The sequence below is a fragment of the Lepisosteus oculatus genome, chromosome 15 (genome assembly GCF_040954835.1).
Source record: "Lepisosteus oculatus isolate fLepOcu1 chromosome 15, fLepOcu1.hap2, whole genome shotgun sequence".
Taxonomy (NCBI): domain Eukaryota; kingdom Metazoa; phylum Chordata; class Actinopteri; order Semionotiformes; family Lepisosteidae; genus Lepisosteus; species Lepisosteus oculatus.
The window spans coordinates 18,025,727-18,047,536 of record NC_090710.1 but is presented as its reverse complement, the minus strand read 5'-3'; the positions used below and the strand labels follow the sequence as shown (position 1 = coordinate 18,047,536).

The 21,810-nt window shown below is 40.9% G+C and overlaps 1 protein-coding gene across 6 annotated transcripts in view; it reads right to left on the bottom strand.

Annotated features, from left to right (window-relative positions):
* vangl1 (VANGL planar cell polarity protein 1) overlaps window positions 1-21,810 on the bottom strand; it is a 93,163-nt gene that overhangs the window by 9,546 nt on the left and 61,807 nt on the right. For all 6 annotated transcript variants that reach the window (XM_015363863.2, XM_015363862.2, XM_069178806.1 and 3 more), the window contains 3 exons: window positions 11,331-11,938; window positions 5,723-5,856; window positions 886-1,018 (listed from right to left, as the gene is read on the bottom strand). In XM_015363863.2, the coding sequence (XP_015219349.1) occupies window positions 886-1,018; window positions 5,723-5,856; window positions 11,331-11,938 (875 nt within the window). The remainder of the gene's footprint in view (window positions 1-885; window positions 1,019-5,722; window positions 5,857-11,330; window positions 11,939-21,810) is intronic.

Below are 21,810 nucleotides of genomic sequence, written 5' to 3'. Positions count from 1 at the left end.
AGAAGGAGACAGAATGAAGTGTTTATCAGAAATGAATCAGAAAGAAAAAAAGATTCAAGGTTTGCTGGTTTTGCTGTAAAAAACATGTCTCAGGGCTTCTAAGTGGAGTGGGCAGTACAATCACATTTACAACATGCAGGCTGAGCCCCGCAGAGTCATGACTGTGGACATTGCAACTGTCACAATACGAAACTACATAGGAACGGAGGCTGTGGGAATATGTATCAAGCTAAACAGCCAAGTGGTTGAGACTGAAATTCTGGCTTTTTTAAGAAACACATGGAGAAGGTCCTGGGATCAGTAAGAAATTAGAATGGCCTCCTCTTGTTTGTAAGCTTTCAAATCTTGGGAACCACCTTTTCAGCTGCTGTGCTGTCAGCGTTGTGCAAGGTCAGCAGACTGAACTCCAAGACAAAACTGCAAAGGCTTCAGCTGCTCACCCTTGGACAGTACATCTTCCCAACTACATTAAATCAGACCTCAGACTACTACACTGAGCACTGGGAGGCTTTCCTAATAGTTTAAAAACCCCATAAGCTTCTCGTTTCCCCCAACACTTTAAACGAATGTGTTGAATAGTGGGCTTCATTTCATTCTGGAGACACTAAGGCTTTAAAATTCTGTTTAAGTCAAAACAAGAAAATGGATTCTAATTCACAAAAGGAACATTTGGATACAATTGATTTACTCAATAGAAGGAATCATGGAATATATTTTCAGCATAAAATGTACCTGCTAGACTGAAAAAATGTCACTAAAAGGTCTGACTTCACCAAGGTTGCCAGGTGTTAGTTAACAATCCCAGCAGGACTGATAGAAGCCCTGTTCAGCCTCTGGTTTGCGATGGGACACTGTGTGCTGCTCTGTGCACAGGAAGAGAATCACCTGGCTTTTCGCTTTTTCACGCGTCTCTCGTGATCAGCCTCCTCGTAGTAAAGCTCGTTGTGGCTGGAGTCTCTCCTGCGGGCAGCGGCTGCGATCATGGCCCGGGACTGTCCTGTCGCGTTGTTCCCTGGACCTGAGAACACAAGGATGCCCCAGCGTGAGCTCTGATTAATCTTCACAGTTGTCCTGCTTCCGGGAGGAAACAGTCTGTGTGAGCCAGCCATTTTCAAAAATTGATTTTATTTTGGTGAACGGGTACATCTCATTAGAACCTAGTTAGAAGACACCTGGTGCCAGTTTACATTAAAGCCAAGGAAGTCAGTATGAGAACATGTTCAGTTCAGCAGTGGCATAGTGCTAGTGTACAAACCAAGTCATTTGGTGCTTACTGTACTGATATTTTCTTGTTTTTTGATTTTCTCACAGTTATAAAAGAAACTATCTAAAGCCTAAGAATCTACATGTAACAAACTAGGCAGCTTGGTGGCACAGTGATTACCACTGCATCCCTGGGCTCAATTCTGGCACTGGGGCGCTATCTGCATAGTTTGTGTATGTGCTCCCCATGTTTGTGTGGACTTTCAGTAGATGGTCTAGCTTCATCCCAGAGTCCAAAGACATGCTGGTAGTGTAACTGGCTTCTGGGAAAACTGACCTGGCTGCGAGTGTGTTTATGTCTGTGTGTGGCCTGTGATGGACTAGTGTCCTGTCCTGTGCGTATCGCACATTGTGCCTGTTGTTTGCTGTGATAGGCTCTGGCTCTCCCCACAACAATGAACTGGATGAAGCAGTGAGAAAATATATGGATGCAACAAGCACCTACACAGTGGCTTGTATTAAAATTGTCTTTTTTACTGGGAAGCTCGGTACAGTCCATTGTAAAATGTCATATTCTGTACAAAATGTGTTGGTTTGCTTACTGCTTAGCCTATACATTTTTCACTAAAATCTAAAAAGAATACACACACTCTTCATTTATAAGCAATGCTATTCAATAATGCCAATATTATTATTAATTCAGAAAGGGTCTTTATCCAAAGTAACGTTTGTACAAATCTGTATAGCTGCACGGTTTACTGGAGCACTGTGAGTGAAGGGACAACAGCATTGTTTAACCTGGAATTGAACGCACGCCTTAAGCCCAGGGCTTAAGAGTCAAACCTATTAAATAAGAAGAGTAAACATGAATGTTTAATAAACTATATCATATAGTACAAAATTATCCTTCTTTTTGACAATTAACAATAATGAACCAACAGTTCAGATAGAAATTGCTTCTTTTTTATTCATATATATCTCAATATTAAAGGATGCACATACTGTGTACTGTATTTAAGTTCTATTTATTTTTTTAAGCACAAGTGACTTATTGGAAATATTAACTTAATATAAGACATGCCCTTTCACTTTATTGCACACACTCCGTTTCCAGGTCTATGCTCTGGGGAATGCGTGCCTTCATTTAAAATTTCTTCTTAAAGCATCTCCTAAAGTATTTGAGCAAAAAAAGCCTCATGTGGGGTGCTGGTCGTCGATACATCTTTCCCTGCAAACTGCACACGCTCTCCGTTCTCAAACTACAAATCGGTTCAAACGCATGACCTGCTTTTACAAAAATAAAAACACACCCTTGAGAGAGAGGGGAGCTGCATCAGCTTGTGGGCTGCAAAGAACAAGCAGAGCTTAATTCCACGCTGCAAAGCAGAAGGTGTGGGAGTGCTCCACAGCAGAAATGCTGTGCTTATTATACTGTACTTCTTTCTTTTTACTTTTCAGTATACTGAAAACATACCTTATGCAGCGTACTGTACTGCAATCATGCTCTAAATATACTTGATCACGATTGCTTTGCTCCCTTTTCCATAATGGATTTACCAGTGAGCGACTGGTACTGTTTTTTGTCCTCTGGGCATTAGGGATGGATGTCCATCCATCTATCCATTTTCTAAATGCTTCACCCAATTCAGGGTCACGGGGGAGTAGATCCTATCCAGGCCAGTGACATGGAAGGCTTCAGATAGGAAACCGTCTGATATTTGTCTTGCACATACTCTTTCTTCTGCTACAAGGCACAGAGGGAGTGTAAAAAAAGGCTTTTAACAGGAAAAAAAAATCCAGAACAAATCCAGACCCTTGCAGATGATGTGTTTGACCATGCAGTGACTCATCTCCTGGAAGAGAGAGAGCAGCAATGCGAACAAGCCTTGGTGTTGCTGTTGGTTTAATTGTGTTCTCAAAAAAAAAACCTTCTCTGCGTTTCCTCACAGAGGTTTGCCTGAAGGAGCTTACAGCAACTACATAGCATTGCAGGGGTTACTTGGTGATTAAACCCTGGAGAATGCGCACCTTCATTTAAAATTTGTGCTCAAAGCATTTTCTCAAGTAACGTGGATTTTAGGAGTCTAGGCTTATAGCTGGTGTGCTCAAAAACCAGGTGAGGATGTTCATTCTGTACCACTGAACTCAGTGCTGCAAATGGAATCATTAAAAATGTGAATTACATGTAAGTACAACTCATTGTCTTCTCTTATTAAACAGATGTAACGATTTGACAAAAGATAAGACTTTCCCTTCAGAATTTCCCAAAAAGTGCAAATAATACCTGTACACTTAAAAGACTCACAGCTTCTAATCTGTGACATTTGTGCATTGGGGCCTCACTGCCATGTTTATTAAAAACTCACATTAGTATTATGCTAATGTGCAAAATTACCATTTTTCAAGAGCTAATTTTAACTTATGCTAAGGCTGCAAGGATACCGAACACAAAAAACAGCATAATCATTGTGCGTTCAATTTTTCCCAGTGAATAATTGTGTATTGCTGGCTGCACAGCATTTTGGTGCATTATCATCACAGTAGAACAGTGGTACACTGTACACTGTGCAATGGATGATTAAGAAACTGAACATTGAATACAAAACATCATTTATAACAGATCTATAATCTCTTTGCAGGAATCTTAAGTGTGAAGGCCAGTGGAGGAGCTCATTCAGAGTCCCTGCAGTCCAGACCCTGCTGGTCGGACCAGTGGAGGAGCTCATTCAGTGTCCCTGCAGTCACGACCCTGCTGGTTGGACCAGTGGAGGAGCTAATTCAGAGTCCCTGCAGTCACGACCCTGCTGGTTGGACCGGTGAAGGAGCTCATTCAGAGTCCCTGCAGTCACGACCCTGCTGGTCGGACCAGTGGAGGAGCTCATTCAGAGTCCCTGCAGTCCAGACCCTGCTGGTTGGACCAGTGGAGGAGCTCATTCAGAGGCCCTGCAGTAACAACCCTGCTGGTCGGACCAGTGGAGGAGCTTATTCAGAGTCCCTGAATTCCAGACCCTGCTGGTCTGACCATTGGAGGTGCTCACTCAGAGTCTAGAGATGTGTGCTGGTGGAAAGTCTGCATGAAGGTAGCAGCCAAGTTCAGGTGTAGGACAGCTAGGGTGGCACTGGGGCTGGGAAAATGTGGCTCGGGTCTAATGCCCAACAGAAGGCACTGTGACTTGGCTGTGAGCCTGGCACAGCCTGAGTCAAAACTCCCTGCAATATAACAGCCATCTCTGTTGTGAAGGGCTTGTAGTGTGTACAATTTGCCTAAAAGGGCAGCCGACTGTGATGTGTGGATCTCCAAGGACTGAATGCACGGGCCACATTCCCACACACAGGTCTTGAGTGCCGAGTTCAGTTACAAAACTCCCAACACCAGACAAGTGGTGCAAAGAAAACAAACTTCTTTTAGAATTAAATATGACTTTAAGAGAGAGATTCAAATCCATCAAGCCAAAATATTGTTCCAATAATGATTATCCTTTATCCTTATACAATCTGAATACTGCAATGGGTTGGCCTGCATTCTTAATATGTCAATGTCACCAATAGTACTTCTTTCTTAGGCACTGACATTGATCTTTCCTCATCTTGTCGGTGACATTGGAGGACAGAGCACACGGCCTTTACTTGTTTTTTTGATCTTGTGATGCCCTGAAGTGTGGCATACAACATCTTTAAAATGACACTGAGAGCTTTAGTCCCTCTTTTCCCCTTCTTGGTTTTTTAATCATTCCCTATCTACCTTATCTAACTCCCTCTTCTTGTGCTGCCTCTTCCTTACAGTGTGATATAAGGCAGAACTGAGATGCAGCTAAATGATAAGACTGATCAATCTGGGAGACATTTTCATTCTGCCTGATGGCTACAAAATTTAAGCATGGGTTTTACATGACAAAATCAAATGGATTTTTAGCATTCCTCATATTCTATGAAGGCCTCCACACACACAATTTTAAATATTTGAATCTGACATTAGACATCAATTCAGGTGGATGCCTAAGTACTGCCATATTGTACTTTACTGAAGCTGTAAATCCTCTTGTACCTACTGCATATAATATGACCAGGGTGGTATCATTTAATTTTTAAATGGAAATGTTAGACAATGGGGGCACGTGGATATATTTGAGGTGGAAATGCATTACGGACATCACTAAGTAATGTTGAAGAAGTTGATAAAGAAGACTTTTGGGGAAATATGATCTATAAAAGGGGAAGGCCCTTAGAGCCCAGTTTGCATGTCCCTGAAATGCGATTTAATATATTTAACACATAATAAAGTTGTAATCGCAATAAGAATAATACCATTTACAAAACCGAAATTATTCTTCTGCATGAACAAAAAACCTAACTATAACCATGTAGGAAACCAAGAATCTATCTTAAAGCATCGGCAGGCTCATGGTATACAGGGGCTCAGACCACGCTACCTTCCACCCTTATCCTCGAGTGACAGCTGAGCACCATCACGTCTGCGTCTACTAACTGCTGAGAACCTGCGGAGGCCAGCTGCACTCACCATCCACGTTGTAGACCTTCAGGCCGGCCATGTGCTTGGCGGCCCGGGACTTGGCTGCGGTCAGGAGAGCAGGGTTGTGCACAGGGAAGTCTCTGTAGTAATTCTCGAGGATCAGGACAGCTGCACGCTGGATGCTGAAAAAACAAAACCAGTGCACACAACCTTCAAAAACGTTTTTTTTTTTCCTATCAAGTTCAAGGCTGTTTTCCCCCTCCATTTCTAACATTTTCTCCCTTTGTGCTCCACAAGGGGACGGTACTAGGGGGTGCAGGTGTTAGTCCTTCTGCCCGAATGCACGTGGATTCTGGTAACAATTCTGGGCTGGGGGTCCTTCTGGCTGGAATTTGAAGGTTCTCTCTCGGTGTCTGTACGCGTGTGTACTGGAATGGACTTGCACATCTAACAGGATATATTCCTGCCTTGTATTCCATAACTCCAGCACAGGATTCCACGATCCTTCAAGCTTTCCGATAATGATGGGTACTCTGTCTGTAAAGGGTCAGACAGGACCCGTTGACTATGGTCTTTATTCATCATGACATTTACTGTTCCTTTCTACCTTTAAAACATTTAAGAACTCAGCATTGGAAATTGGATTTAAATTACCCACATACAAATGAATTTGGTTCCAAGTAGTACACATTAGAAACTGGTTTTAAACATGTTGGACGTTGCCTCTTAACTACTGCAATTTCTAGGTTACATAAATTCCAAGCTTTGGAGTAGAAAGAAGCACTTGCAAATGTTCCAATCAAGCAATTTCTTAATTAAGGTTTCAATAAACTAAATTAAGCTCAACTCGAATTAAAACCAGCAGGTGTGTGAGACTCCAGGAGCAGGATTATGAACCCCTGCTCTTTCATATATTATTACTTTCTTCTTGTATTTTTAACCGATCTGATCACGACAATGGTCCGCTGGCATTACTGAGTCTTAAAGAGCAAACAACAGTTGTAAAAACAGTGCGCATATCACCACATTTCTGCAGCTCTTCCCAACATACAGCTTTAAGGGCCTTTTCTTATTGTTCACAATCAATAAACCCGCAAATAGGTCCCAGCTCGTTTTGACAGTCGCCATTGGAAATGCGGCGGGGAATGAATGATTAAAATGCATGGGCGTGTCTGTCTGGCACTGCTCAGTTCTCCCAACAGCTCCTGCAATTTGGATAAAACTGATAAGTACGCAGATCAAGTGAAACAGGCAGTTCTGCTTCTCCCAAGCCAAGCCCTCACCAACACTGTACTTAACACACATTCCATGAATAGCTTCTGAAAACATGCACCAAGTCGGTCTGGTAATTTCGTTAAGCAACTTAATTGCAGGCACCACGTCCTTATTCAAACCATGTGCTTCCTATCTGCAGGGACAACTAGTCGCTTGTCCCAACTCCACCATGTCGATGTGTTTCGAACTATTGTCTACACTGAATGACATCCCCACCAAAGTATGCTAAACTAATGCACACATCACATTCCGTTTCTTTTCTAGAAATATCTGTTAAAATTAGATTCGTTGGCTGACGAGTAGGTTGGGATGTCTAAATTCAAGAGGACAATTTTCCTGTACTACGGAAGACAAATAGGAAAAACAAATGACCTTACTATGCTCGAAGTTGCCTCATGAAAAGTCTGTATTCCTTGGTTGGAACAGAATTTGGAACTAAAAGTATGCAAAGATATGCAAAAGTATGCTAATCTAAAAATTTCTAAACTCAATTTAACCAGGAGGCATGTGTTACCACACTGGCTACAAACCACAGCAGATATCTGCGTGCGCGTTTTCATTTTTGCTCTTTAGCTTTTCCTTCAGACGACAAATGTGTTCTAAGTGCACAGGAATTTAATCAGATATTCATCATTTCCACGTGGCCTGAATGCCCAATCTGCTGCACAAGTTCCACCAGCTTGAGTCCTACTGACTGGTCTCAGTAAATGGCTTTAGAAGCCTGGCATTGACACCATAACAGAGGTCATCATTCACCGCTGATAATTTTGAAGTAAGGCTACCGATACAGTATTTCTATATTTTTTTAACACATCCAGAGCAATGGAGTGAGAGTCATTTGAAAATCACATTACCCACCCACCCCCCACAGTTGCTCAATATTTACATTTATTTGTGTATTAAGTATATGGGGGCAGCATGATGGCATTAAGTATTTGCTGGTTAGTATTGCTGCCTTGCATTACTGGAGCCCTGGGCTCAATTATGGAACCTGGGTTCTATCTGCAGCAGCAGCCATATCACCCTGCAACTCACAACTGGCAACCCACTGAAGCTAAGCAGGTGTGAGCCTGGTCAGTACCTGGATGGAGAGACCTCCTGGGAAAAACTAAGGTTGCTGCTGGAAGAGGTGTTAGTGGGGCCAGCAGGGGGCGCTCACCCTGAGGTCCATGTGGGTCCTAATGCCCCAGTGTAGTGAAGGGGACACTATACTGTCCTATACACTATACAGGCGCCGTCCTTCGGATGAGACGTAAAACCGAGGTCCTGACTCTCTGTGGTCATTAAAAATCCCAGGGTGGTTCTCGAAAAGAGTAGGGGCGTAACCCCGGTGTCCTGGCCACATTTCCCATTGGCCCTTACCAATCATGGCCTCCTAATAATCCCCCTCTATGAATTGGCTACATTGCTCTCCTCCCCACTGATAGCTGATGTGTGGTGAGTGTTCTGGCGCATGGTGGATGCTGCACATTGGTGGAGGGGAGTCCCCATTACCTGTAAAGCGCTTTGAGTGGAGTGTCCAGAAAAGCGCTATATAAGTGTAAGCAAGTATTATTATTATTATCATCATCTGCGTGGAGTTCTCCCCATGATCACATGGGTTTCCTTAGGGTCCTCCAGCTTCCTCCCACAGTCCAAAACCTACTGGTATGTTAACTGGCTTCTGGGAAAATTGGTCCTGGTGTGAGTGTGTGTGTCTGTGTTGAATCTGTGTGTGCCCTGCAATGGACTGGCAGCCCATCCAGGTTGTGTCTCACCTTACACCCAGCACTTCCCTGGATAGGTTTGAGGCCCTGTAGTGGATACATGATGTGATGATGTATATACAAATTCCAGCAGATCAAGTACAGAAATGGGTGACATCATATCCCTCAGTGATCACTTATTATGAGACAGTATTGAACAGTGTGGCTGTATGTATCCCGAATAAATGAACAATATCTCCTGCCACGCAAATCATCTTACAGAAACCACTTGTGGAACTACATGCATTTAAAAATTATACGTCAGTGCACCCAATAGATAGATACTTTATTGATCCCATGAGGGAAATTGCAGTGCAAAAAAGCCTCATTTATACAGCACTCAGCAGCAATATAATAACAGCCTATGCTCAATTTAAAACTCAATGTGTCATTTTACAGCTCATTGTGTATCGTAAAGATCTTCTCATGAGTTCTCAACTGAAGGAAGTAAACTAGGTTTGAGCACTGAAACCGTAAGTATGAGTCTTCCCACGTTAGTCCACTCCTTTGATGAAACATGAGAACAGTAGAAAGGTTACAAATGAGAGGAGGCCACACAGCTCACCAAGCCTGTTAGATAGTTTGTAGTTAATTGATCTGAGGATCTAGTTCAAACGTTAGAGAGAAGCCTGGGTATATAGTTTGGGTAATAACGTGCCTCCTGTTGTCAGCATAGCCGGTTCATATTTGTGTCCTCTGGCCAAAGTCCTTGACTGAATTCTATGCATTAGGTCCCCTCATTGTCTTCTCTGCTCAGTTCCTTCAGCTTGTCAGTGTAGGGCATTCCCTTAAGTCCAGGAATGTATGTATGTGGTTGCTCTTCCCTGGACTGATTCCAGGACTTGTTTTCCATGATTCCATAATTGTTTTATAATGTACAGTAGCAGCCAAATTGGTTTAGAAAATTCTAAATCCAGTTTTACTAGTCTTGGAACAGATCGAATACTAGACTTCCTATTCCTCTACAGATGTTGTTGTAATAATACCATTCCTAAAGGATTTTGTCTTAAATTCAACACCTTTTCCTTCGATTCAGATAACACCCAGAGCAACACTCAGAGTCTTCACCTATTTTCCAAGAAACTATTGTATTCTATCATGTTTTCCCTCAAACAACAAATTATTCTTCCTGACAGCAACATTAAATCAGTAAAGATGTTTTTACAGCTAACAGCTCCAAATCCTCCTCCTCCTCACACCCAAAGAAGGCTCCACAGCCGAAATGTTGTATCTATTTTATTTTCCTTTCAGCATGAAATAAACCTTTACATCCTAATATTTTGTTTGCCTTTTTATCGATTTCCCAATGAAAACAGCCTTTATAGAAAGCTCCTCAAAGGAGATGCTGTGGAGACATACAACTATTAAACAAATACCAAAACGTTTATCAACACATGTCTTTTAAATATTGTAGCTGAAGTATTAATGGTTTGGAACAGCTTCTCAGAATTCTTACAAGTTTGAAACAGTCGGTTAAGCATCAAAGCGGAGATAAATATGCCCTATGACTTCAGCTGCTGTAATTATGATAACTAGACTACACCCTTAAAGCCAAAGACTATAATTTTATCTTGGTTCTGATAACAATGGCTCAGCATGCAATGTGGATGTTTTTTTCCCCAAATTGTTTAAGGTCTGCTAATAGAGATAAAGCTGTACCATGATAAACATAAGATACTGTCAATGCACATGGCCAAACATGACCCCTGTCCATTGCAGAATCTGGCATTTGTTTTCTTATGCACGGTCAACTCAGGAAGTGGTCTGATGGGATGCTGTATCAGATGAGGCGCACAAGGTTCTGTAATGCAGAACCACAAAACATTAACTGATTCCAACAGTGTGTACTCAGAATCCACTGCTACACATCTTTAAAATTCAGATTTCTGTACATCTCCCTTCAGTGTCTTATTCTTGGATCCCCTGTATGTAGCAAAATTGAAGAGGAGAGGTTTCACATTAAAAAAATGAAAGAACCATGTAGTCAAGGTTGATAAAATTAGCTATTCTGTATGTTATTTTCAGTTTAGATGGCTGCGCATATGGCACATTATCAAGTATGTTCCAGTCTTTCTCCCATCATCTACTGGCATGAAATTTATACTTAAGAACTTAATTTATTCATTCTGTCTTCTTCACAATACAGTGCTGTCTCACTTACCTTTAATAAGTCTGAGTAGCTTAAAAAATTAGTGCACTGCTTCAAAGTCCATGGCCAAAATGCAAAATGACTCTTATTAAATAAATCAGCTTTAGATCTCACTCCCTCACTGAATGAGGATGTTTTTTTTCTTCTTGTTGCAGTGAATGCAGCCTATCCATTATAAAGATAATCATGTTTTTGACACTAACAATACCAACAGAAAGTGAAAGAATTCCCAATGAAATCTAAACAATGCGATGTTTGCTCCTCAATCTCATGAGTATAATTAGTACGGTAATCAGCTCATAAAACCTAAAACGCCATAGTGCGACTGGAGTCTACACTGTCCCTTAAACTACAACAGCCAGCACTTATTTAATATCTTTCCTATAGCAACTGACTGTTATTTTGTGTGAGATTATGGGAGAAAGAGACACTTCAATAAGAGTGCTCAGACCCGACCTCTGTTTGAGCTTTCTGCACGGTGGCTCACCTCAGCTGGCCCAGGGTGTAGAAGCGGGCCTCTCCGTCGGTGGAGCGGACCACCTTGAGGGAGAAGGTGGGCTGCAGCTGCCGGAGCTCCAGAAGCACAATGGCCAGGTAGTGAATGAAGAGCAGGGCGTCCACCAGGGAGACGGCGTACTGCACGATGCCCTGGTAGTTCTCGTCCTGGGAGTCCAGGATGCGCACGCCGTAGAAGAGCCAGTAGGAGACCACGCAGAGGAGAATGAGGACGAGGAGCAGGGCCCGGAAGACGAAGACGCGGGGCATGTGGGCCCGCGGGGGGCGGAAGAAGAGGGCCCAGGCCCCGATCACCAGGATCAGGAGCTTGAAGGCCACAGAGATGAAGAGGCCCTCGCAGGCCGTGCCACAGGACTTCAGCTTGTCGGGCCACAGCACGTGGGGCAGGATCAGGAAGGCGATGGGTGTCAGGAAGACCAGCAGGCCCAGCACCGCCACCACAGCCAAGCCCAGGTAGCGCCGGCAGTCCAGCCCCACGCTGTCCTCCATGTCCTTTGTGATTCGCACAATGTCCTCCTGGGAGATGCTGTGCTCGGACGTTCCTGTGACCGCCGTCGTGGTCTCTCCCCAGTTGTCATCCTGTGTGTCAGCAAGGTTAAAAATACAGGTCAGGAACAACCGCCAAGCGTTTTCAAACTTTGTGCATCGCAATCGATATGTTTTAGTTTGTCCACTGCTTTCTATAACTCTACCAAACCCAGAGGCAGTGATGCTAATGAGGAGCTGCTGCAGTAAGAATTGTTAAAAGCTTTTTTTAACCATTGTTGGAGACACAGCACCATGCACATTGAGTTCAGATAGCTTTTATTTGCCATTTGCTTTTGTGTCTGTGCAACATATGGCACCAATAAAACTGATCAGCAACTTCACTCATGCATTCACAAACAAACACAACAGTGGTTTAAAATCCTCAACATAAAAATACATTTTTCAGAAGCTCCATATCCTGCGTCTGCTACAAATTTCTGAGTTATTGACAAAATATCTGTGTCACATACGGCCGGTGATTTGATGAGGAAATGACTAAAATGTGAATTACAGTAATTTTTTTTAGCTCAATCCAAAAAGACTACATTTAAACCATGATCCTGGGTTGGTCTTGTTTCCTTTCAGCATATTCGATTTATGTACTAGAATTCGACAGTTTACTAGTAGTATACATTTGATAAAGATGTCTTCCCTTTTAGTTATATTACTGTACATCTGTAACATACAAACATTTTCAAAATATGGATTTCATATTCTTATATGTATATTAAATCTATATACGGATATCCATATATGAGTGGGCATCTCTAAAGCCCACTCCTAATTCATAACTGATTCTTGCTACCCTGTATAGCTTTAATTAAATCCTTATGGATTACTTGTGGGTACAAGTTTCTAATTCCTCAAAGGCATCAACAAAGTCAATCTAGTGTACCTGTTCACTGTTCATTCTGAAGAAGAGTTCACAGGAGGCTCTTCTTGACACAAAAGTTTGTGGAAATATGGAACAAGCAACCCAGCCATTTGTACCCTGGCTTCTTTCAAGAAACAACTGGATGAGATCCTTGGATCAGTTAACTACTAACTAATAACTGTTCTTTGTAAATGTTTACTTGTCCTTGGGGAAAAAAAAGGGTCTGGAATTATGGCTCAAACAATATGTCCTCTGCATTGTACTAACATCTTATCCAGAATGTATTCCGCCTTGCACCTGTTGCTTGCTGGGTTAGCCTTTGGCTGCCCCCTTACTGGATAAGCAAATTTAAAAAATGGATGGACAATATGCCTTTCACCTTTTTACCTTTGACCTTTGGAACTGAATCTTACTAGCACCAGGTACTTTTTCAATATCGTGATGTTCAGGAAATCTTGTCAGCAAGTAACAGAAAGTATTCTCACATAAAGCAATCTGAATAAAAATAAGCTTTCCAATTCCAAAGGTCTATTATAGTAAATTAGAACATAACAGGTTATCCGGTTGCATTTTAAAGCCCTTATCATCCTGAAAAATGTCTCATAATACGCAGACAATGACACTGCTCAAAGACAGATTAAAATGACCTTTTGTATTACTGTATACATTATATTATCTTTTCTACATACAGACGTTTCATTTCCCGTTTTAAAATTCAAAATCCGTCTTCTTCCACCCCTGGCACAGTCAGCTGAAATCAATTGGAGAAAATCAGGCATTCACAGGATTGCCTCTTGTACTGTATAATCATTCTTAAGTCATAACCTCACCCAGTTGAGAGAACGTTATCAGGCTGAAGGACATTTACTGTGAGGGAAAAATGCGAAAGTATTAATCTGCATAATGACAAGACAGCCAAGCAATAATCATCTTTCTTATTCTCTTGTGCTTTGCTTGAAACCCCAGAACTTGAACTTGAAGAAAAACAAATGGTGCGAGACACTGTAAAGACAACAGCAAAAGTCATAACACTTACATCCTTACACCCCAACGCCTGAGGTCTGAGTCTTCAAACCGAGACTGTAAATGTCTACAAACTATCAGGCATAGGTGACAGTAGACTACCTAAGAAATGATCTTCATGTAAGTGTGCAGTGGCAGGAATTAGTTCATTAGAGAACATATTGAGATGTGCGTTATTTTTTTAATATACAGTAGCACTATTGGTTCCAAATCAGGTCTGGTTTTAAAAGGCATATCAGATCGTGTGAGAAATGTCAACCTCCTGTTTTTACACATGATTTGCTGGTTATCTTTGCTACATCAAAAACCTATATTCACCCATACATTTCTAAGGAATGAATAAGTCTGAGAATCAACAGTTACCAGCTGGATGTATCAACAACGCATCTTAATTACTGAAAATAACTTTTTTCTATCTAAAAAAAGATTACCACTTGCAGACTCAGGAGACCCCATGAGTTCACCCACATTTCCAAATTCGGCAAAAATCTATTCATGAGAAAATGTGAAGAAGATTATATATAGAAGAATATTCCACTTTTTTGCTAGATCATGTACTGGGCATGACCGCTGGACGATATTTCTCTGTTGTATGATATGGGACCTACCTGGACCTAAGGGGAGATTTCAAGAATTTTAAAAATATTTTAACACTAGCATACATTATTTAAAAATGTAATAGAACCGAACGCAAATTTTTAATTTTAGATTAGGTTAATAGAACGAAAATGAATAAAAGAATGAAAAGCCCACCAATAGGAATTTATGATTACTAACGAGTAATTTAATTTAATAAAGGTGTTCCCCATCAGTGAATAATACAGAATGCATCAACATGCAGTGATGGAGAGGACCATACAATGATGTTCATGATACAACAGCACTGTTGGGATTTGATTTGGTTAAGCAGCATGCAATCAAAAATAAAATAAAGCTTTCTTCACTTGTTAAAAGCAAAAGCATGGATTATAGGATATGGAATTGCAATCTATAACCTTTAAATAATTGCAAGCAGAGACTCTGACTTCCTTCAGGAAACATCTGGATGGGATTCTCAATCAACTGGAACAATTAACTACCAGCAGGCAAAGAGGATAGGTGGGCCTCCTTTCATTTCTTATGCATAGATTACCATCCAGGTTTAAACAAATGTCTTAATCCTCCCTGTTTCACATTAAGATGAAGTATGGGGATCAGTTAAAAACTCCTAACAGCCTTATCCCTCCTATCACACCAGGGATTTAACCTTATCCAAATCACCTATTGAAAAGGTGTATGTACTAGATTTGCAATCAGAGAAATGTGCAGCTGAAAAAATACACTAGAATGACCGAAAAGTAAATAGAAGTGAATATTGCAACAGGCAAAAATTCAAAGCACAGCACACTTTCAAGTCTAGTGCTGTAACAGTAAAGGAACTATAAAAGCAAGGGTAAATAGTTCCAGAGATAACAAATGATTAGTATTAGAAGATGATACAGACAAAATAAACCCACTAAATGAATATTAAATACAGGTTTCTACAACTGGAGACACCAATAACATGCCCTGTGGTCTAGAATGAGTTCAAGCAGTACTGGGTAATTTATCATAAAGCACACTGAGGTCCAAAAGGCATCAAAAACAAGCTGAAAATGTTTGCAGGCCCCAAGCTAGGGTATCTCAGCTCCTGCTTAGAATGAGAGCAGTACCCACAGATTACACAATTCCATTCATAAATAGATGGACAAAACTGAACCAAGAAACAATAGACCAACCTTCTTAAGTTACAGAAAAAAACAATTATAGCTATACCAGGAGAATACAAACAGAACTATGACATTATAATACCCAGCCAGCAAAGACAATCGAGAACACTAAAATTCACAGACATTATATATTCTGACACCCAGAAGGTCCATCATAACATTTTGATTATAAAATGTTAATTCAATGTAATGTCTGCACACACACACTGAGAACTGGTTAACAGGCAGAATAACATATTGCAGTGATGTGGCATGATCTATATCCATGATTTAGATTCCGATTTAGTTACCAAATTAGTTGCATTTACAGACAACAGAAATTAAAGGGTAGGGAAACACACACAGCAGCAAGGGAATTAAAAAAAAAGTCACAGGCAAAATCCACACTAGGCTGACACTTGGCAAATGAAATTTAATGTTGATATGTACAAAGTGATCCACACTAGTAGTAAGAACATATGTTATATACGGCATATCGCATGGGTGATATGGAGCTACAAGAATTTAAACAAGAAATTTGGGTATTTATGCAAATTTTTCCTATTTCCACAGAAAGACATAGAAACATATGTGGAAGTGATAAAAAGCTTGGGTATATAGTAAAGATTATTAAATGTTATCCCTACAAATGACAATAATAATAATTATAATAATTGCCTACACTTATATAGCGCTTTTCTGGACACTCCACTCAAAGCGCTTTACAGGTAATGGGGACTCCCCTCCACCACCACCAATGTGCAGCATCCACCTGGATGATGCAACGGCAGCCATAGTGCGCCAGAACGCTCACCACACATCAGCCATCAGTGGGGAGGAGAGCAGAGTGATGAAGCCAATTCATAGAGGGGGATTATTAGGAGGCCATGATTGGTAAGGGCCAATGGGAAATTTGGCCAGGACATCGGGGTTACACCCCTACTCTTTTCGAGAAACGCCCTGGGATTTTTAATGACCACAGAGAGTCAGGACCTCGGTTTTACGTCTCATCCGAAAGACGGCACCTTTTTACAGTATAGTGTATACTGGGGCATTAGGAAACACATGGACTGCAGGGTGAGCGCCCCCTGCTGGCCCCACTAACACCTCTTCCAGCAGCAACCTTAGTTTTTCCCAGGAGGTCTCCCATCCAGGTACTGACCAGGCTCACACCTGCTTAGCTTCAGTGGGTTGCCAGTTGTGAGTTGCAGGGTGATATGGCTGCTGACTAGTATCTTACAATGCCCCAGTAAGACTTTATTTAGACTATTGTCTTCAGTTTTGGTCACACTGTCAGAAAAAAAAAGATTATTATAGTTACAGTAAGAGCTCAAAGAAGATTGATAAGATGAATTCTCGGGACACGTTAAGGGAGATAAACCTCTTCAGTCAAAAAAAAAATAGATTTAATTAAAACATATCAAACCCTAATGGGTATAACTACAAGTCAACTGGGAGGACTATTTTAGACTCGGTAGTGTGACGGACCAAGGATCATAATTGAAAACTAAATGGGAATCCATTTAGGACAGATGACAGCAATCGCTTTTACACAAAGTGTAGCAGATGTCAGTAGCAGGTTTGCCAGACCAGTCATAGAAATCCAGATTGTGGGATCTTTTTTGTAAAAAAACATCTGTTGCATGTTTCAATCTTAGGTACTAAACTACTCAATGAGAAAGAAGAGTCAGATGGCATCCTTTCAGCAGCACTCTTTATGTTATCTTTTTAGTCCCTTATGGAATGACACTGTGGTGGAACAGTCAGCAATACTTAATCAGTGTTGGCTCATATAGTGACAATTAGGTAGGTGTAAAAACTACACTGTGCAGTAAGTGACTGCAATGGCTGTAATTGGTCTGTATAACTACAAATATAATGGGAAAAAGTAATGTGTCAAATACAAAAGAACAGACAAGACTAGTTTTAAAACCTCAAAAAGTAAAACAAAAGTCTGAGTACACAGACCCAAACATCTGCTTATCTGAGTCAAAGTTTATCTGTTTAAAATGTATCTGGTGTCAAAGCACCTGCTCTGTGGTCTTTATTTTAAATTTTTTAATTGATGTGCAAAGGTGCTAGGACAATGTGCACAGGTGCAGAAATGTGCACCTTCAGTTTCTATTACTGACCTGCAGAGCTTTCATCTTCTGAAGTTGACACACCTCTAAAGCAGAAACTTTCTTTCTTCTTCTTCTTCTCCCCCGCTGGTGAGAACAGTGTGTGACACTTTGAGTGACGCACTAACACCACCCTGTGCTTCACCTCTTGAGTCACGAAAAAAACAAACCTGTCAGGTTTAAATGAGCCACTGAAAACAGCGAAAATGGTACGCAAATAAAAGGCTACTGTATACTTGGTTTAAAAGGGACTTGAACCTCTCTGCTTTACAGAACAGCCTTTTGCTTATGCCCATTGTGTAAGTTGACTTTGTTGATATTAAAAGCTACATCCCGAGGGGAAAAGTTGAAGAACTTTGCTCTGGTTGGTTGAAGCTAAAGAAATATGTCATGGAGAGGTGAAAACCGCCTTCAACAACCGCTATTATATATAGGATATAAATGGCAGCATTCAAGCATGGACTTCCTCCACAGCGTCACTAAACCAACTATGCTGCCAAAATACTGACACTTCGTAAACGGAGAAGCCATACTAACAGGAAGCAGTCAAACAAGACAATGAAAAATTAAGTTGACTGACTTCCTTCAAAACAAAGGCCTTTTTTAAAAAAATGATGGAGGCCAGTAAATTGAGAGGTGACCCTAACCTCTGGGGTTAAAATGTTTTACACGCAATGTTTTTGGCAATAAAAACCGGTTTTCCCCCATCAGTCACTGCAAATGCATTTCCGTGACTGAATGGATATAGGTAATAACACCAAGCAGCAGCAAGGACCTGCCATAACACCAGAGCTGCACAACTGGAACATTAAACAGCCTGCTGCAGAGGTCTGGAGCCCATCAACGTCCTAGGGGAGCAAAGTCACTCTAACAGGCAGATTAAACACTGTGCGTTCTGTTAAAATAAATAAGCATTCCACAGTTTGAAAAACGGGTACTGTTTCAGTTCAGAGGTGGCCACACAGTGTCACAAACATCAGTGCACAAGATGACAACTGGAGCACACGCTACAGACTTGGTCTTCCAATCTTCACTGCTACTTCTCTAGACCTCAGAGGTTCCCTCAGTTGCGTTGCACAGTCACAATGAATGAAAGTCTCCCGGAACAACAGACCTTTTGAGAAGTCTACTGGTCAAACATATCCTAATTCTCTCTAACTCCTGAATATCCACGCCCACCTAACATGGTGACAAGGACCAGTGAACTGTACATCCTTCCTCACAGCATGCTGGGGACTCTAAAGAACCTATGGCACTTGTCTTCAGAGCTGCAGGTGTCTGGCGTTGCAGAATATCAGGGCTCCAATCCATATCAGTTTGAAAAGAAAACCTTCATTGGTACTGCTGTGAGACAAAACTGGCCAGCCAGTCTTTGTTTCACAATGGATTTAAACAAAAGAAAATCTCTACACTCTCTCTACTAACATTAGTCTGAAGTGGTGACAAAAGCAACACCCATGAAGGACCATGTTGTTAAACAAGCATCACAAACAATGACTGGTTCAGTCTACATGAATGTTCTCTAGACTCGTCGTAACAGAAAACGCAAAGAACGTGTTTAATAGATTACCTCAACAAGCAATCTATCTTGTTTCAATTAAGTAATTGATGGCTACAGAAACATCAATAATTATATAAAAGGACATAACTCATGATCCTCATTTAATCCAAACAGGTACTAGGGTTTGTAATTTATAAATCAGTCACTACAAAGAGTGACATCAATGTAGGAAAAGGTATGACAAATGCACACTGAAAACTGACTCTTGGGTAAGCTTTTAGTAGAAATGTCAGGTGCATGGATTAAGAAAAACAAACATAAATCGATATTTAACAGAAGCCACCAAAAGTCTTCAGCAAGTTTTAATTTGTGCAAATGTCATGGAAACTAAGAAAAAGCTTTGCCAAGAAATGGCAAGACCTTTCAAACAGTAACAAATCCTTTTCACTGGCTAAAACACAAGGGATCCAATCTCAGACTCGTTTAATGCAAGCACACACAACACTCACAGCCTACTGTATTTTAAAGAATTTAAAGACAGAATGTTCTTCATGGCACATTCTTCAGCAGTGGTGTTTATGTGTATGAAATGAAAGCCAGGTGAGGGGTTCTCTTAACTAAAAGATAAAAGATGTGAATTCATCTTATATGTTTATACCTCTGGGTTATGTCAGCAGATCCTCAAAAGAAAAAGGAAAACAATGAAATCCTTTAGCGTTAGCGAGCTATCTGGTTTGAATTTTTTTTCCTGTCCAGCTCTGGAGTTTATTTCAGCTCAACCCTTGAAAACCCAGGGCGAAATCTGTACTCAGTTTCCAAAAACTTAAACAAGGAAAACTATAATTCTAAGGTGCAGCCTCTTGATGAACCAGAACAAAATAACACCTACTCTGCGACACAAATGACAAAGGTCAATATGACTGAGGAGCATAAAGACAACACATACAGTACTGTATGATCTGCAATGTGTAAAACACTTTCACGGAATAACTTTGAAATAGCACGATAACTGTATCCTATTTCAGTTCTTCCAGTCCCTCTAAATTTGACTGTCTGCAGTTAAAGAACGAGTAATGACAGAGGGGAAGAAACTCAGTAGAGTTTGTGAACTAGAGTGTGTGAACTCCTGTCATAGCCCGAGGAAGAGACAGTGAGCCTGTCTCACAATAATGGTTTATGAGATGTAAGCCAATGTCCAACATGTTTTACTGTAAATGTTGTGTTAATTGTATCTGCTTTAGCAATATTAATTCATCAGTCATGCCAATCAAGCCCTTTGAATTTGAATTTCGGAGCATTTAACAAGAGAATGATGACTTTGTCCATAGGGCTGGGCCATGAGGGGTCTGATCATAACAAATGTGTCACTAGAGGTCACTGTAATATCTTAAGAACCTTTCCTGACAGCACTACTCCCTACTTCTCTCCTGCCAAGCACCTCTGATGTGACACAAAAGGAAAGGTTTAAGCTACCAGTAGAGACTCTTAAGTTAACAGCCTGAAAGATTACTGTGATGTTTCTCAGCAGGAGTCCAGAACTCCAGTTCCTGCAGGGCCTGGTGTCTTCTGCTTTGTTTCACCACAGCTCTTCCCAGTTGGTCTAATTGTTTAATGAACTGAATGCTTGTAATACTAACCTGACACTGAGGTGTTCAATTGGTAGCAGTACCTTGAAAGAAGTGAATGTTATGAGGAACTGATTGTAAAAGAACTTTAGAACTAACTTAAAAAAATCTTTAGGTTAATTTTAAGTGACCACTTATTTGAATTAGAATCCCATAGATACCAGGCCCTGTAGGAGCAGAGTTAGAGAGCTCTGCTTTACAGCTTAGATGAGAAAAGTTAGAAAGGAAAAATGTGGGTATAAATCGTAGCAAGCGAGTGATTGATTTATGAACATGGAACAATATACTGATTAGCTACATATAGCTATAATTAACCCTGTCAGGTAGAAATATTACTATTGGTAGATAACAAGGTTTTACAAGAATAATACATGGAAAACCTGTTTTATAATTAGGGGGTTTTAAAGCCAGTCTGGACAACACGGTAAAGAAAATACCTAACCAACCAATTAGAATAGGGCATTTAACCCTAAACTAACAGCATTTCAATCCTCTCTTCAACCTCTATTTCTACATAAAAACCCAGTGTGAATGGCTGAGGCCATATTTTTCAATCTTCCTCTGTACACAGTATACAGGGGCATCGTTTTTTTTCAACTTTGCATTATAACTTTCCCATAACAGCTTTCAAATATTTTGGTGCCACTCGTCCTGACTCTAAACAGGTCTCCCTTTCAGGAGCCCTTGAGGGTGGCCTTTATCAGCCAGATCTTATCAGGAAGCACACTTAAGAAAAACAAACTTGGTTATCTGAGTAATATCTAGTCAAGCAAATTTGGCCAGTGGCCAAATAGGGTGCATTCCCTGGGAGCCTGCAGTAAATACTTCTGAACAGCTGAGAGAGTCTGTACTGTTTCAGATAACTGCTGAAGGGGGGGGGAGTGTAGACCACTGCCTCAACAAATCACACTGGTGAAGTTTACAGCATGAAAGGCCGGTGAGGAGCTACAACAAAAGTGATAGATGCTTCTCTTTGGCACACAAAGAGGCTCCAAAAATTCATTTCACTCAAACCCATTTGTCTCTCCATTCTAAGTGAGCAAGCAGTCCTTG